Raw genomic sequence first — 15,117 nt, forward strand, 5'->3', positions numbered from 1 at the left:
GGGTAGCTCAAGCCAGATATGTGGCCACCTCACCGTGGAGGTCACCACTTGGGCTCACTGGTGCTTTCCTTGGGGACATTCCCTTCCCTGCCTGCACAGCCCTCGTGCCAAGCTCCTGCATGGAGCTCCTTGTGCCATGGTGCTCCTGCACCACAGGGGCCTGCTGTGCTTTACCTCCTCTGCTGTCTCTACAGGAGCCAGGGTGCTCCCTCATGAGCAAGTGGGTGGTGAGGATTCTCGAGCACCCCAGATCCTATCCCTCAGCCTGGGGTGATCCCTTGGACTGGCTGGAAACTTCGCAGTGGGACAGCAGCACTGGACCAAGTCCCCCCACTGTTCCTAGCAGGGCTCAGGACCCAGGAAGCATGGACAGATCCTGGGGACACAGGGTGGCATCCCCAGGTCACTCAGAGGAGAAGGGAGGCTGAAAAGCTGCTTGGTGCTCCCCAGAGCTGATGTTGTGGGGCCAGCTCCACAGTGGGAGGCAGCTGGGAGATTTGAAGTGACAACAGGAGCTAAATTGGGATGGCCCAGAGAGGGTGAGAGCTGGCAGGAGAGGACGTGTGACTAATGGGGATAAACAAGGCGACAGGGAAGATTCCTGGCTGGGGAGGGAGGATGGCCTGGAGCTATGCAGGGAAATGCAGACTGGAGATGTTGGGAGGCTCCTGGAAAAATGGCAGGATTGTGGGGCTGTCCAAAACCTCTTCAGGGCTTGTGCCATCTCCCTGTGGGCCAATGTTTGCCTGAACAGGTGTTGGGTGCTGGTTTGATCCTGCTTCCCAGGCAAAGCAACAGGTGCCCAGCTGACCTCAGGCTTGGTATGTGGCATTGTCCCACAGGACACACTGCTGCCACCCCTGGGCAGAAGGAGCCGGGGGGGGGGGGGGAGGGCGGGCAGGGGCAGCCAGGCAGGATGAGGGGACAGAGGGAGATTAGGGAGATGCTCTGCCACTCCAGGGGCAGCTGCCTCCCTGCATCCAGCGGCGCTCAGCAAGCACCTGGTCCCTCCCCAGGCATCTCCAGGGAGACCCACACGATGCCCAGCTGTCCTTACACATGGTGAGAGGTAAAGGAGCTGAGCAGAGGGAGCAGCCCTGTCCCATGCCAAGAAGAGGCAGCTCCTTCCCCCAGCGATGCTGCGTCAGAGCAGTGTGATTAAAGCTGCCCGAGTGACCAGTGGCTGAATTGCTGCTCGGCCTGTGCTGCATTCAAGTCTTCCTGCTGTAATTACTTCCATCAAGTCCATTAGAAAAATTGCAGATGCTGAAGAGAGGGAGCGTGAGACAGAGCCAGGAGGGAAGATGCAGCATGAGGAAGTGGTCCCGCAGCAAACACAACCCTCACCAATGACATCCCATCCCCCGGCACATCCCATCCCCCGGCACATCCCACCCCCCAGCCAAACCGTGCCTGGACCACCTCCATGGGGAGCCCCTCATAGCCTCCAGCCAGCCGCTGCTCGCATAGTCACGGCAGTGTCGGGCGGGTGGATGCTCGCTGGGGGCTCAGCGGCCGCCGCGCCTCTTCCCACGGCGCGCTGCGCGCTCCCCGCTCCCCGCACTGCCCTGTAATTAGCTCCGCCGCCGCGCGGCTGTGATTACCGCCTCGCCCTGCCCGCGCTCCGCGATTGCGGCAGGGCTGGGGCATGCGGTGGGGCGAGGAGGAGGAGGAGGAGGAGGCAGAGGCTGAGCAGTGCTGTGAGGAGGATCCTGTCCGCCTGCTGCCCGGGGTCTATCTCCTGCTAGAAAGCAGTTAGGGAACATTTCTCCAGGCCGGCGAAGGTGGCTGAGGAAGTAGGGCTGGAGAAGGACATCCCTTTGATCATGATTTTCTTCCTGCATCCCATAGTCCCACTTACACATGAGATCTGTGGGCAGCCCCAGGTGGTGGAGATACTCCATGTTCCTGGCTACAAAAGGGGTCTGTACCCTGCCCCAGAATCCCTCAAACACCCACCTGTGGGATCGAGTTGCATTCACAGTGCTGCTCTAGGGGTGCCCCCAGTGACCCACTTCCCGGTACAGTGGGCTGTTCGGTGGCAGGGACACATAGCTTTACAGTGAGGGGAGCAGCATGGCCCAGCTCTGCCGAGGGGGTATTTTTAACAGGTGACACCGGGGTGAAAGCAGCCGACCCTGAGCTTGGAGGCTATTTTGAGCAGGTGGACTGGGCAGGAGGGGGCAGCGGGGGCCAGGGCAGCTGCCGAAGTGCCCTGGCCGTGTGGCAGTCAGGATCCTCAGGCCAGTTGAAGAGGTCAGCTGCCACAGCCCAGATTCTCCACGGCTGTTTCATCCTCTCCAAAATACTCGGCTGACAGGGCAGGAATTGCAAAACACACCCCCCCTCCTCCCAGATCCATATAAATAGCACTTGCCCGACGGTTGGAAGGTTAGAGAAGTTTCTCGGCTCCAAGCTCAGGCATTTATTGCAGCTCTCAGCCAGGAGCAGCAGGGAAAGTTACACATAAAGTGCTGGGGAGCAAGAGGGGAGACAGAAGCTTATCCACCTTGGGATACTTTATTATTTTTTTTTTCCTCTTGTGCTGAGAAGTTTTATTTTCCTCTCCCCGGTCCCTGGGATCCCAGCCAGACAGGAAGCATTTTCTCACGGCCAGCGAGCTCCCTCCGTCCTTCCTGCGGCTCCCAGTGATTCAGCCCTGAATTGATTTTCTCCGTCATCCTTCACCTGGTGCTGGGAAGGAGAGGACCACTCCCGCAGCACCCCCCCACCCCGCAGCCTCACAACCGCATCCCGCCCGGGGTGGATGCTCCCCAGGGAAGTTCACAGCCAGGAGCAGCCACACAGAGGCTGAGGCTCTGTGGGAGAACCCCAGAGACACGCTTGGACCCCTCCAAAGGAAGCCATGGCCGACAGCCAGATGCCTTTCTCCTGCCATTACCCCAGCAGGCGCAGTGTCCGCGACCCTTTCCGGGAGCCGGGCTTGACCTCGCGCCTGCTGGACGATGACTTCGGCATCTCCCCCTTCTCCGGGGACCTGACGGCGGACTGGCCTGACTGGGCTCGGCCCCGGCTCACCACTACCTGGCCGGGTCCCCTGCGTGCCGGCATGAACCGCGCCTCCACCATGGCCCCCAGCTACGGCACACGCTTCGGGGGGTACCCCGAGAGCCGCAGCCCTGCGCCCTTTCCCCGCGAGCCCTGGAAGGTGTGCGTCAACGTGCACAGCTTCAAACCTGAGGAGCTGACGGTCAAAACCAAGGATGGCTACGTCGAGGTGTCAGGTGAGAGCGAGGGGGAGGAGGAGGATGGGGCATGAAAAGCAGCCAGGCCTGCTCAGCCTGTGCTGGCTCAAGAAACTGCTGTAAAATGTAAAAATGCCCTTTATTTTGAGCCTGGGAACAGGGCCAAGGCTGCAGCAGGGCTTTGGGGCAGCTCCACGGGCAGTTTGGGGGTGCTGCTGAGGGATCTGGATCCCAAGCCACGGTGGTTTGCTGCAAAAATGAAAAGGACAAGCCTCCTTTGGGGTAGATCTCCCGGCTTGCTGCCCCAGGCTAGCCAGGGAGGCACCCTGTGGGCAGCAGCTCCCTGCTGTGAGCTGCCAAGAGGGGCCCCAGCTTGGCTCAGGTAATTATAGCCAGGGTGAGGCTGGCACCGAGGGAGATTCCCTTTAAAGGGGCCAAGACAGAGACAACTCTGGTGCTCGGAAGTGGGGGGCAGCTGCTCCACATCCTCCACCCCAACCCACCCCTGACATGCCCCAGCCTGGGGACAAGCTGGCCAGAAACACTTCCCTAAAAATTCAGTTAGTGCTGTGGATGGTGGGTGAGGGGTGCATGGTGTCTGGGGTGTCCACAGACACCCAGCCCCGAGCATCCCTTTGGCCTGGCACTGACACTGTCCCCAGGGGAGGGACATGGCATGGCTTTGAGTATTTTTTGGGGTACATGGCATCCAATTAAGGGGATCTGGGCAACCACTATTGTGGTTTTAACCTCAGAGGTCCTCCAGACATGGGGACCCCAGTCTGATGGTGCAGTGAGAGGGGCCCAGCCTGAGGGAGAGGGACAAGGGTGAACAATGTCACTTCCAAAGGTTTTATTATGTCTGGAGGCTTTTTCTTAAGCCCCAGTTCTTGGGGGCCTGTGAGTCCCAAGGCTCTTCCTAGGAGTATGGGTGTGCTGTGTACACCATTTCCTTCCCCACACAGAGGCTCCCCGAGCCTTCTCCAGAGAGAATTTGCACTGGGGAAGGGAAACATCTCCTCTGCAAATGGTCCTGTTGGGTTTTGTTGTTGTTTGTTGGGGAAAAAAAAATAATCTCCTGGTGAGGTGGTGATGTGGGGTATTGTCCTTCCCTGCAGGCAAACACGAGGAGCAGCAGGTGGAAGGAGGCATCGTCTCCAAGAACTTCACCAAGAAAATCCAGTAGGTACCAGTCAGCCCTGGGGTGTTCCCCTGCTGAAAAGGCTGGGGCATGGAGGGGCTGCCACATCCCCTTGACCAGCATCCAAATGTCACCAGCCTGCTGTGGGACCCTGTCCCTGCAACTGTGCAGGGATGGCACTGACAGTAAAGGGCTGAGTTTTGCCAGTCCCTGTGCCCCAGCTCATATATGCAGACTCCTGCACCTGCACTCACTCCAAAACTTGCCCTTTTGCAGCACAAAAGTGGCTGTTTGGGGCCACACGGTGGTTTTCCAAGGGAGGCCTTTTTCTGGGTGCTTTGTCAGCCTCTTCCAGGCCTGGGGCTGCGATTTGAGCCACCCGGGGTGCAGGGAGCAGGAGGGGTGTGAGGAGCTGCCAGCACATCCCTGGGGCGCAGCAAGGCATGACGGGCAGACACCGTCACCAGCCCCGAAATCCATCCCCGTGCCTGAATGCGTGTGAGCTATCTGAGTGATGTCAGTCAGATCCCTATCACGTTGACTCACCACCCTGGCTCACTTTGGCAACAACCACGGGCCGGGACTGGCAGGGAAGGCAGGTCCCGAGGCGGGCAAGCCCCAGCTGCGGTGCTTTGCCCATGTGAATGGCAGCCCCCCAGCCACGAGGCTGGCAGGGCTAGCAGGGAGAAGCAGCCCGGGACATGGGAAGAGTTTCCTCAGGTGGCAGCTTTGCTTTTCCATCCTGAAGGAGCCCTGTACATCCCAAACTCCCACAGGGAAGGTGGGGCGAGCAACGCACTCCCTCCTGCTCGTCAGCCGGCAGCTGCGGCGGCTCCTTTTACGGGCAAGGCCTGTGGCTGCCGCGGGCGCGGAGGGCGGTGATTTACTCCGGCTCTGCGGCGGCAGCCTGGGCAGCGCGAACGGCGGGTGACATCCCGTCAAACACATCTGCCGCAGAGATTAAACAGAGCCCGGAGGGGCCAGGCCGGCCAGGAAGCTGCTTTAAATATCCCCCGCACATTCCCAGGCACTACAGTAATGACGCAGGCTTTGCTGAGCCCCGCGGGGCTGCTGGCTCAGTATCGGTGGTTCCCCACACACGGGGGGTCTTGTGTGGGCTTCCCAAGGCTCAGTGTCCACCAGGGATGTGGCATGTTCTGAACCAGCTGCTGCTCTGGTCTCGGCTCCTAAACCATGTCACCTTTCCTTCTCCTCTGCAGGCTTCCCTACGAGGTGGACCCCATCACCGTCTTTGCCTCCTTGTCACCGGAGGGGCTGCTGATCATTGAGGCACCCCAGATCCCTCCCTACCAGCAGTACGGCGAGGGTGGCTGTGGCAGTGAGATCCCCGTTGAGAGCCAAGAGGCCACCTGTGCCTGAGGGACCACCCACATCCCTCCTGCACCCCAGCATCCCTCCTTCCCTCTCCCTGCTCCCCTTGGATCCCCGCTCCCCGGTCCCCTGCGGCGTGGCATCCGGCGAGGGTGACGGGTGCTGCTCGCAGGGATGGCATCACCTGCCACCCCACGGGGGGCCCAGCTGAGAGCTGGGGTGTGTGTGCAGGGTGCCAGGCCACCGTCCTTGAGGGCTTGTAGCTGCCTGAGGTGCCAGTAGAGATTTTGTGCCCATGAGGCCGAGCAGAACGGATATTCTCACGATGGTTATTTTCTGCTCCGAGCCACTCGGACGGGATATTTATAACAATAGCAAAAAACAAGGGCGCTTTTTTTCTCTAGATCTGAGGTGGAATCCCATAGCCCTGTGCCTTTTCCTCCTTCATGGGTTGGGCTTGTTTTAAGCTACATCTCTGCAAAGGACACGCGTCCGGCAGCGGAGCTTGACGGCACGGCCTCTGTCCTGAGGAACGCAAACCGTCCGCGTGTTTTGAACATTGAGGTTTGGGTGTTGGGTGTTGGTTTGTGGTTTTTTTCTTGTTGTTTTGTGTTTGTTGTTTTCTTTTCTTTTTCTTTTCTTTTCTTTCTTCTTTTTTTTTTTTTTTCCAAAGACAATTTGTGCTTTTACTTGTCAGACCTGAGGAATAAAACCTAGTTGATGTTCTTAGCCTCTGCTTGTCTCAGTTGAGTCTGGTGGGTCGGGTGCGGGAGGGCAGCGGGGAGGAGGGGAGATGCCACTGTATGCCACCTCCTGGCTGTGCACAGGGTCCTTCCCATGGGGGGAGAAGAGAGTTGAGTGGGGATGTTTGCCCTGCTGGGTGGCTGAAGCATTTGCTTGAACCTTTTCTGCAGCCTGTAAATGCCAAGTCTCGGCTAACACTGTGCCAGGGAAGCACTGAGTCTGGCAAGGACTATGGGCTTATTCCTTCCTTACTCACTTGAGGGGCTGCAAATATTCTTTTCTGCTTGGAGATGCTCAATGAGCCTCTGAGGTGGGAAAGTTGGGTTTGCACCATCCCCATTTCCATCTCACCCTGGCAGCTCCCCACCAGCAGCTTTCCCAGGAAGCACTTCCCATACAATACCCCTTGGATGCACCAGCAAATGGTTCCTGCTGGGCTCTGGACAAAGCCTTAGAACTATCCCCAAGGGTGAAGCACAGGATAAGATTTGTTAACATGCTCCAGGGCCCAGGGTCAGCAAAATGAGGTGCTGATGGGAGGCAGGAGTTTTTCCACTGATCTGTGGGCACCTGGACCAGGCACCCAGTTTTCCATGTCACCAGGACCTCAGAGTTAAAAATAACCCCTCACATGTTCCACTGTGGCTCATTTGGGATGTGGTTACCAACAACAGCCCATCATGTGCTGTAAAACCCAGCACCTGGGAACCACCATGGTACCGGTTACTCCAGGTCAGAGAGAGGAACCTGGAGGCTCTCACCTTGGTTTTACATATTATGTTTATTTTTCAGTGGTTGTTACAGAGCCTGGTGCCCCAGGTGTGCTCACCACCCCCACAGCAGGAACCAGCCTGGGCTCAGCCCTTGCAGCTCTGCCAGGCTTGGCCCTGAGCACCATGATTTTTATGAATAAAATCCTTGAAATCTAATACCAGTACCAGCTGGAAAGTGAAAAAGTCATGAGTCACAGCTCCAGCCCCATGCCTTTCTGCCCCTGAGGGTGCCACCTCTCCAGCACAAACTGTCCCTCCCCTTCCTCACCCTTTCAAAGAATGTCTTTTTTTCAGTATTTTGAATAAAAAAACACCACATCCCCAAGCCCAATTTTGTCCCCAGCACCTCACTCCCTCAAAGCACCTTTCATGGGAAGGACCCCAGGGGAAGTGTCCCTGAGGCACTCACCCTCAGGCTCCAGCACCCCAAAATGAGTGTCTGGATGTGCCCTCCCAGCAGCCCTGACCTTGCACCAGATGAGCTGAAGATGACAGCTCCCCGGGCAGGGCTGTGGGTGCAAGGAACCAGCTGCAACTCCTCTGGGGCTGCAGGGGGCAATGAGCCACATCTGAGACCCTGTCCCACCCCAGGCTATATAATGAGCTCCCAGGTTGCAGCTACACCAATGCTGCAGGTAAAGGGAGCCTTAGGCACAACCCTGGGGCTTCACTATAGATAAGAGCTGCTGTAGCTGGCTGATGGCTCCCAGCTTTTGATCCTGCAGTTTCAGAGAGGCTGTGGGCTTTTTTTTCCCCCCTGTAATAATTTTCTGGTTTATTTGGTTCTGCTTTCTGATGAATTCCTTCATAAACCCCTACAAAGGCTGCTGTAAAAGATGCATTAACAATTCTTTCTGGATGGCTGAGGCTGGCACTGGCATTTAGCACTGTGGACCTCTTGCATACGCTGCGTGTTGGACCTGTGGAGCCTGCAGCTTCTTAAGCTGTTTGATTGTCTGGAGGATCGTGTGCTAATGAAATAACTGTAAGTGCAGAACTGCTTGTTTTTTAAGGCCATAACCTGATCACTGAAGTGAAGGATGAGTTGTTCCTACTGGTGTTCCTGCAAATGGGAAAATATGCTTGGAAATGCTGGGGCTCTTCTGCCTCACCATCTCCCCCTGTGCCTGGGGAGGAGAGGGTGGGAAATGTGCCCTGCTGGGGCACTGGGGTGCTGCAGAGCTGGTGCCAGTGGGGAGTGGGAGCTGACTGCTCCTCCTCAGCCTGTGTGTGAGGTAGCAGCTTGAAGCCATTAGACCCCTAACGCATCGCTGTCATGGCCACGCTGCCAGTTACATCACATTTCATGGCTTTATGGCAATTAGGCTGCACGGGCTGGTGTCACAACACATTATGGGTTATAGCTTCATATTGGCTCTAGCAGGGAGCTGCCACGTGCAGGATGTGGCTGTGACCAGGAAGGAGCAGAATTTCTGCAGATATGACCCTGGGGCTGGCTGAGGGTGCTTGGGAGGCACCGAGACCGTGGGTTGTGTGGTTTGGGACCCCTGTCACACATGGGGGAAGGGGTAGGATTGTTTTCATCAGCAATGCTGATCAGGGTAGTTCTACTCCCCCTCTACTCTGCATTGGTGAGGCCTCACTGGAGTACTGTGTAGAGTTCTGGGCATCCCAGCTCAAGAGGGACAAACCAGATCAGGATCACTAAGATGACTAGGGGACTGGGGAACATCTCTCGTGTGAGGAAAGGCTGAGAGTGCTGGGGCTGTTTAGCTTGGTGAAGAGGAGGCTGAGGGGGAATCTGATTAATGTTTACAATTATCTAAAGGGTGGGTGTCAGGAAGATGGGGCCAGACTCTTCTCAGTGGTCCCCAGTGACTGGACAAGAGGTAATGGGCATAAATTTGAATGTAGGAAGTTACATCTAAATGTGAGAAGCAACTTCTTCGAGGGTGTCAGAGCACCCAGAGAGGTGGTAGAATCTCCATCTCTTGATGTGCCCTGGCCAAGGAGGGGACAGGAGCAGATATTTGGAACATTTCAAATTTTTAGCTTCTAAGAAGTCAGTTCTGATAAAGTAGACAACCCCACCTGAAGGGGGCTGGTGTAGTTAAGCAGTCAGATGCTGAGCAGTTTGCTATAGGCCCCTTGCTGCCACCAGTGCCAGCACTCCCCAGGCAGCCACTAGAACAGTGGGGACTGTGCCTCCTCCAGGGACAGGAGATGCTGGGTTTGAGGCTAAGCTTTGGAATCCAGTAGCTCTTGATGCATCTCAGGACCATGAGCTTTCAAGCTTAGCTCTAAATGCCAGCATAGCTCTCCTGGGTAGCTGAAAGGAAATGTGGGCGGTTCATGCAGCCTTTTTGGCTCGGGAAAGGTTTTCCTAGCATCTTTGCAGCAGTGATCCCTCCTGCAGCAGAAGTGTGCAGACACGGGGCTGGGATGGGCTGCTAGGGAGGGCTCGGCGCTGGGAACGCGGCACCATGAGATAAGGGGCTGCGTCATGGGAAACCGGCCTCGGGGGACCTGCTGCTGAACCAGCCGCTGCAGATGGGCTGAAGGACACGAGGAGATAAGGATAAGGTCACCCAAGCCCCGGGAGAGCTCTCTGGACGGCTCGGCAGTGGGCGGCTCAGCCGCAGGACGTTCGGTTTGCAGGAGGCTGAATAAACCTCTCGGCTGCGTCCTGCCGTCTGCCCTGAGCCGCTGCGGGAGTCACGGGTGCTCCACCAGCCCTCAGCAAAGCAGGGGCATGGGCTACTGGGGCCGAGCAGGTTCTGAGCACTAGTTTACACCCCACCAGGGCCAGGCTGGGTGAGCACGTGGCTCCTTGCAGGGCACCAGCTCCCAGCCTGTCCCAGAGGATTTATTTTCCTAAAATGGAAGCAAAAGCTGAATTGATTTATTTTGGTTGGCAGCATGCAGAGCAGGGTGAATAATCCCCAAGTAGTTCTAGAGCTGTCCAGATACACCAGACTTCTCCAGAGTTCTGGTTTCTTCTCCTAGAAGAACTGGGTTGGTCCTATTTTCTGACTCCCTATCTCCTGTGGCAGGAGATGGCTTGTGCCTGGGCAGAGCTGTGGCCAGAGGCTGGCACAGCAGCTCCCAAAGCTGTATCTGGCTCTGCTCTGGACAAGCATCATTCTTACACCTGTGTGTGCCTATGGCTTACTCCACAGAGATGCCCTTGCTATCTCTCACTTGCTCCTGGCACATAGATCATGCTGCAGGGTCCTCAGGTGATCACAGAGACCCTTTTGTGGGCTGAGGAGGGTGTTCGTGCTTTCCAGCCACTCTAGGAGCCTCTCTGCAGAGCTCTGAGCCATATGTGCTCCATGGGTGTGCAGGAGCTCAGCCTATTCTCCTCTAGTGTCCTCTTCCTCAGTCCCCCATGCTGCAGCCCTCCCCTCAGCCCCTCCAGGTGATGTGCACCTCTCCAGGCTCTCACTTGGCAGCTGGTTCTTATTCCTGCAGATGATCTATCTGGGCTTGCCCAGGGGATCTCATCCAACACTTCTGGATGTTTTTCCTTCCCAGAAGCCTCTGGAGCACTGCTGGCTCCCTGAGGGTTCCTCACTAATTCTCACACAAACCCAGGCCCCTTCAGTACAAGCCAGTCCCTCTTCCCCAGGGAAAAGTCCTTTCCTGTAACCATTGAGGTGTTCCTCCGCTGCAGTCGAGGCCATTTGGGGGTTTCATGTTTCTCTTTGGGAGATTCTGTTCTGTTGGAGATTTTGCTTTGCTGCTGTTTTGGTCTCTAGTTGCAAAGCAAATCTCATCTGCTTTATTCTGGATGTCTCCAAAGATCAGATTTTGCCATGTGATGGCTCTGGGGACAGAGAAGTGAGAACTTTCATTTTCTCCAATGAAAGAATGTCATAGAAATAACCTGCCCTGACCAGGCAGCTTTTTGGCCTCTCTCTTAAGGCAAAGACTGGGAATTTTGACAGGAGCTGGCACAGCCACCCTGGGGAATAGACCAAGAACATCCTGAAGCTTTGACCATCACAGCAGAGAGGAAGAGAGACCTCCACAGATAGAGGAATATTGGTGGGGTGTTATGGCATTGCGTTTTGGATGCTTCTGCCCATCTTTGGGGGGATCTGAGTGTGCTTTGAAGCTCAAGCTGGTGAGCTCCACCAGCAGCATGAGCTCTCCTGGGTGAGCAGAGTGTGTTGACCATGGTGTTAAGCACCACTAACCCCTTCATGGAGCTGCAGGTGCCTCTGAGCACCATAACATCTCACAGCCATGAGTTCCTTCCTCAAAGAATGAGCTGCAGTGGGGGGAAAGAAACTTTTCTACTATTCATTTTCTTTTGTCAGTCTTTAAAGCCAGTTGCAAACATTGCTGGTAATTAAAGGCCATCTTGCCATTTGGGTGATGCTCCCAGCCAGATGCTCCCCAGCAAAGCCATCCTGGAGGGGCAGGGGGGAAAGGTCTTCATTTTCTTCTTTCATGTTGCACCAGGAAAAGAAAACCAAATTCTTGCTATCCAAGGCAGCCTTGGAAACCTCTCCTTATTAAAAGACCTCCTTGAAACATATTACAGCAGCTGAGGAGGGTGGTTGTGAAGCACAAAAAGCCTGCAGAAGAGCTCATTAAAACAATAAATTACAACTAATTAGAATAAATCAAGCTAAATCATCTCCAGCGTGAAGGTAAAATGAGGTGTGAGTGAGTGTTTTTAATAAGGCTGCTGCTAATCCCAGGCTCCTCTTTAAAGTGATGCTGAGTCCTGCCACAGAGAGGATCCCACTGCTGGAATCAGGGTGGAAAAGAGACCCAGACAAAGGCAAGGGGAAGTGGGGCTAATGAGATTTTTAATTGTTTCCCAGCCTGAGCTGCCTGTCCCTAATTGCAGTGGGTCTGGGGGTCGTGCAGCATCCGCCGTGGCTCGCAGAGGGGCGAGCTTGGCTTGGCTCACGTTGGGAGTTTTTTCCTCTTTGATTTGAGAAGTACAGCAGGGCTGAGAGGTTCTGCTCCTCTCTCGTATCGCTTCATCATGCACAGCCACAGCTAAATGGCTTCTCTTCGTAATTAGCAGTGAGATCATCCCAACCGCCTTGGCTCAGAATCATTTCTCCTCTAGGCTCTAAAGGGCTGCTCAAAACAAGAGAGAGGAGGGAGGTGCAGGGGGGGGGCAGTGGGATGGGTGCCCTGCCTGCACCCAGGCAGCAGCACAGAGAGGTGCTGGAGAGGGACATTTCAGGGACACCTTGGATCCCTGCACCAGCTGAGGGAGGTTTGGGAGATCTCATTGTACTCCTTGATGACTTTAACACTCGAGCCAAAGGTCTGAAGAAGCAAAGACTGGGAGCACCAGCCTAACCCACACTGTCAGTGGGATGCTGGGGAAAACCTTCTGTGATGTGTTAAATGCTCATGTAGGACATAATTGACCAGAAGGTTTTTGAGCTACTAAACCAAAATGTCTTCTGCTGAAAGGAGTGAATTGCTTCTGCAAGCACCTGGTGGTGGGCTCAGAGCCAGCACTAATGGCATGGCCAGGGTCAGCAGAGATGCTGCTGAGACACCATAGCCTGAGCCTTCCTGGCTGCTGCTTCCCTCGAAGGGATGAGCACTGCTGCCAGTGCTGGAGAAATGTATTGGTTTCATTAAGCTTAAATGATTAGCTCCAGGCCTCGATAATGATACTTAATGGATCTAATATTTTTTTGGCGATTATGCTGTTGTATATAGTGGTGTCTATCATTAATAACCTTCTTTAAACCTCCTTGCTTTCACTGTCACTAATTATGTTCAAGCCCTTCTTATGCCTAAGCCCAATTAGCTGCCTATAAAGAGGCTTTACCCCATGAAGAATGCCTGGCTGTGCTGGGAGGCAGACACTGATGGGCAGGTTGCTGGGCAGGAGGTTGTCTGGATTTGGCTGCAGGAGTCATGGACCAGATCCCACAGGGTGGTCAGGGCAGCTGTGACGGGTGCTGCTTTCTGCAGGAGGTGGTGGAAAGCCCTAGGGCAGTCCACTCTGCACAAAACTCTTTTGCCACTCACCCCTGAGTTCTGCAAGGTGTTAACACCAACCAAAGTTGCTCTCTTTCTTGGGTTTTGTCTCCTATTCCTGTCCAAAGGATGGACAGTAGGTGAAGACAGTGGAGTCAAACATTGTTCACTGTTTTTTTCCCAAGGAGTGATAAGGGATGCATCAAGGATTCAGAGTTTGCTCAGGGAAGGTGTGTGTAAGCCCAGGACTCTGCTGTTCTTGCTAGATCAGACCCATGAGCTCCCTATGCTGGATGCAGCCAGGTGGAACAAGGAGCACTGCCACCATCTCCCAACCCTCCTGAAATTTGCTGTCACCTTTGGGAGCAGCAACCAGGCTTGGCTGCTTGGCTGCTGCTCCTCATCCGTGCCTCCTTCCCATCCCTCTGTGAGTTGATTAATCCATTAGGATTAACCTCTCTTTAACTCCTTGATTAGCTGCATTTAAAACCTCCATTTGTTTTCCTTTCTACATCAAGCCAGAGCCAAAAAAAGAGGCCAATTTGCAGCACTACTGATTCACTGCAATTTCTGGGAATCAGGGCAAGCACGGGGAAGGCGTGCTCAGCATTCCAACTCCTCCCCAGCAGGAGCCAGCTCCGTGGAACCAGCATCCACTTCAGTTCCCAGGGACGGTTGTTGATGGTATCAGTGCAAACCAGGAAGATGCATCCTGCATTTCAAGACTGAAAATAAACCCTGGGGAAACTGAGGCTCTCACAAAGTGACATGTGTGGGGTAGCAAGGGTGATCCTCAGCGCTTAAGTGTTCTTTTGGTCCTTTAGGGACAACCATTTCTCTGCTGCAAATGACCTTGACTTCCCTGAACTGCACACAGCAGGAATTACTCAAGGTCGGACTTCATGCTTAAAGATCACACAGGGTGGTAGGTTTGGGATCCTCCAGGCCTGACTTGCCAGGAATAGACCCAGGAGTAGGAGCAGCACTCTCCTGGCTTTAACCCCAGCTCTGCACCCTGTGGCTTCACAGGTGCAGAGCTGGGGTTAGCTAGCAGCTCTGCTAGCACACCCTGCCCGTGCATGGGGAGGAGCAGCCAGTCCCATCCCTAGCTGGACACAGATGATCCCCTTGATGAACTGGCTGCTCCAGAGTCACTCCTGTCACGTTTATGTGATCATTAAGCTGTAAGGCAACTGACATTAACCACTCACTGACCTGTGCTAACCCTTTCATTCATCCTTCAGTCACTTCCTCTGGCTGTGAATCAATGTCTGAGCACCCAGAGGCAGTCAGTGGGGAGGCTGCAGGGACCAGCACATCAGGACACATAGGTGCTCTGCCTCTTCCTCTGCTGAGGAGAGACAGGGAAAAACAGTTTGCACAGGGCTGCAGAAATGGGCTAAGCTGTGTATCTACTGGTTGTAAGAGGTTTGTCCCATGATGAGGGAATCTGTGTGAGCAAGCATTGAGGCTTTGGTCCCAGAGCTCAGCAAACCCAAGGCTTAGAGCTGGGGTCTGGGATGCCCTTCTCACCTGTCTAATGGCTGGGACTAAGGGCTGAGGGTCTCCCCTGGAGCCAGGGCACTGAAGGAGATGGCATGTGCAGGTAGCAAAGCCCCTGACCTATGGGGCTGTAGTTTGGGGTTGGCCGCTGGCAGGGAGCAGCTTTTTCTGTAGTGGTTTGGGGGTGTCTGAGAAAGGCTGAGTGCAGCTGGGACATCACTAGAGCCCTTCTCTTTCAGGCTGCCAACATACAGGACATTTATAAAGACCTCTGATATTTTGCTAAGGTTTTGGAGTGGCTCAATATGTTTCTAAGCTATTTTGGGGCACACAAGTGGGAAATACAAGTCACGAACATATGCACCTATGTGCATCCATATGCAATAGCCTGTGGGTTTGAGGGCTTGGGCAAGCTGGTTCAGAGCTCTGCAAGGGAATCTTCTTCTCATTACTGAAGTAAAATAAGGCAAAACCAAGCAGAGGGCTTTGC

General features: G+C 54.9%; 1 protein-coding gene across 1 annotated transcript; it reads left to right on the plus strand.

The window, feature by feature from the left end:
* The first annotated feature begins 2,412 nt into the window (after positions 1–2,412).
* Positions 2,413–6,282, plus strand: HSPB8 (heat shock protein family B (small) member 8). The gene is made up of 3 exons (XM_009909743.2): positions 2,413–3,245; positions 4,325–4,388; positions 5,568–6,282. The coding sequence occupies exons 1-3, from the start codon at positions 2,867–2,869 to the stop codon at positions 5,725–5,727; spliced, it is 603 nt and encodes a 200-aa protein (XP_009908045.2). The 5' UTR covers positions 2,413–2,866; the 3' UTR covers positions 5,728–6,282.
* Positions 6,283–15,117: the final 8,835 nt, after the last annotated feature.

Source organism: Dryobates pubescens, chromosome 25 (genome assembly GCF_014839835.1).
Source record: "Dryobates pubescens isolate bDryPub1 chromosome 25, bDryPub1.pri, whole genome shotgun sequence".
NCBI lineage: Eukaryota > Metazoa > Chordata > Aves > Piciformes > Picidae > Dryobates > Dryobates pubescens.

Bases quoted from the DNA above. Each gene is read 5' to 3' on its own strand.
- HSPB8 (XM_009909743.2), top strand. From the start codon at position 2,867: ATGGCCGACAGCCAGATGCCTTTCTCCTGCCATTACCCCAGCAGGCGC. The intron at 3,246-4,324 runs GTGAGAGCGAGG...CCTTCCCTGCAG, and splicing joins TGGCTACGTCGAGGTGTCAG to GCAAACACGAGGAGCAGCAG. The intron at 4,389-5,567 runs GTAGGTACCAGT...TCTCCTCTGCAG, and splicing joins AACTTCACCAAGAAAATCCA to GCTTCCCTACGAGGTGGACC.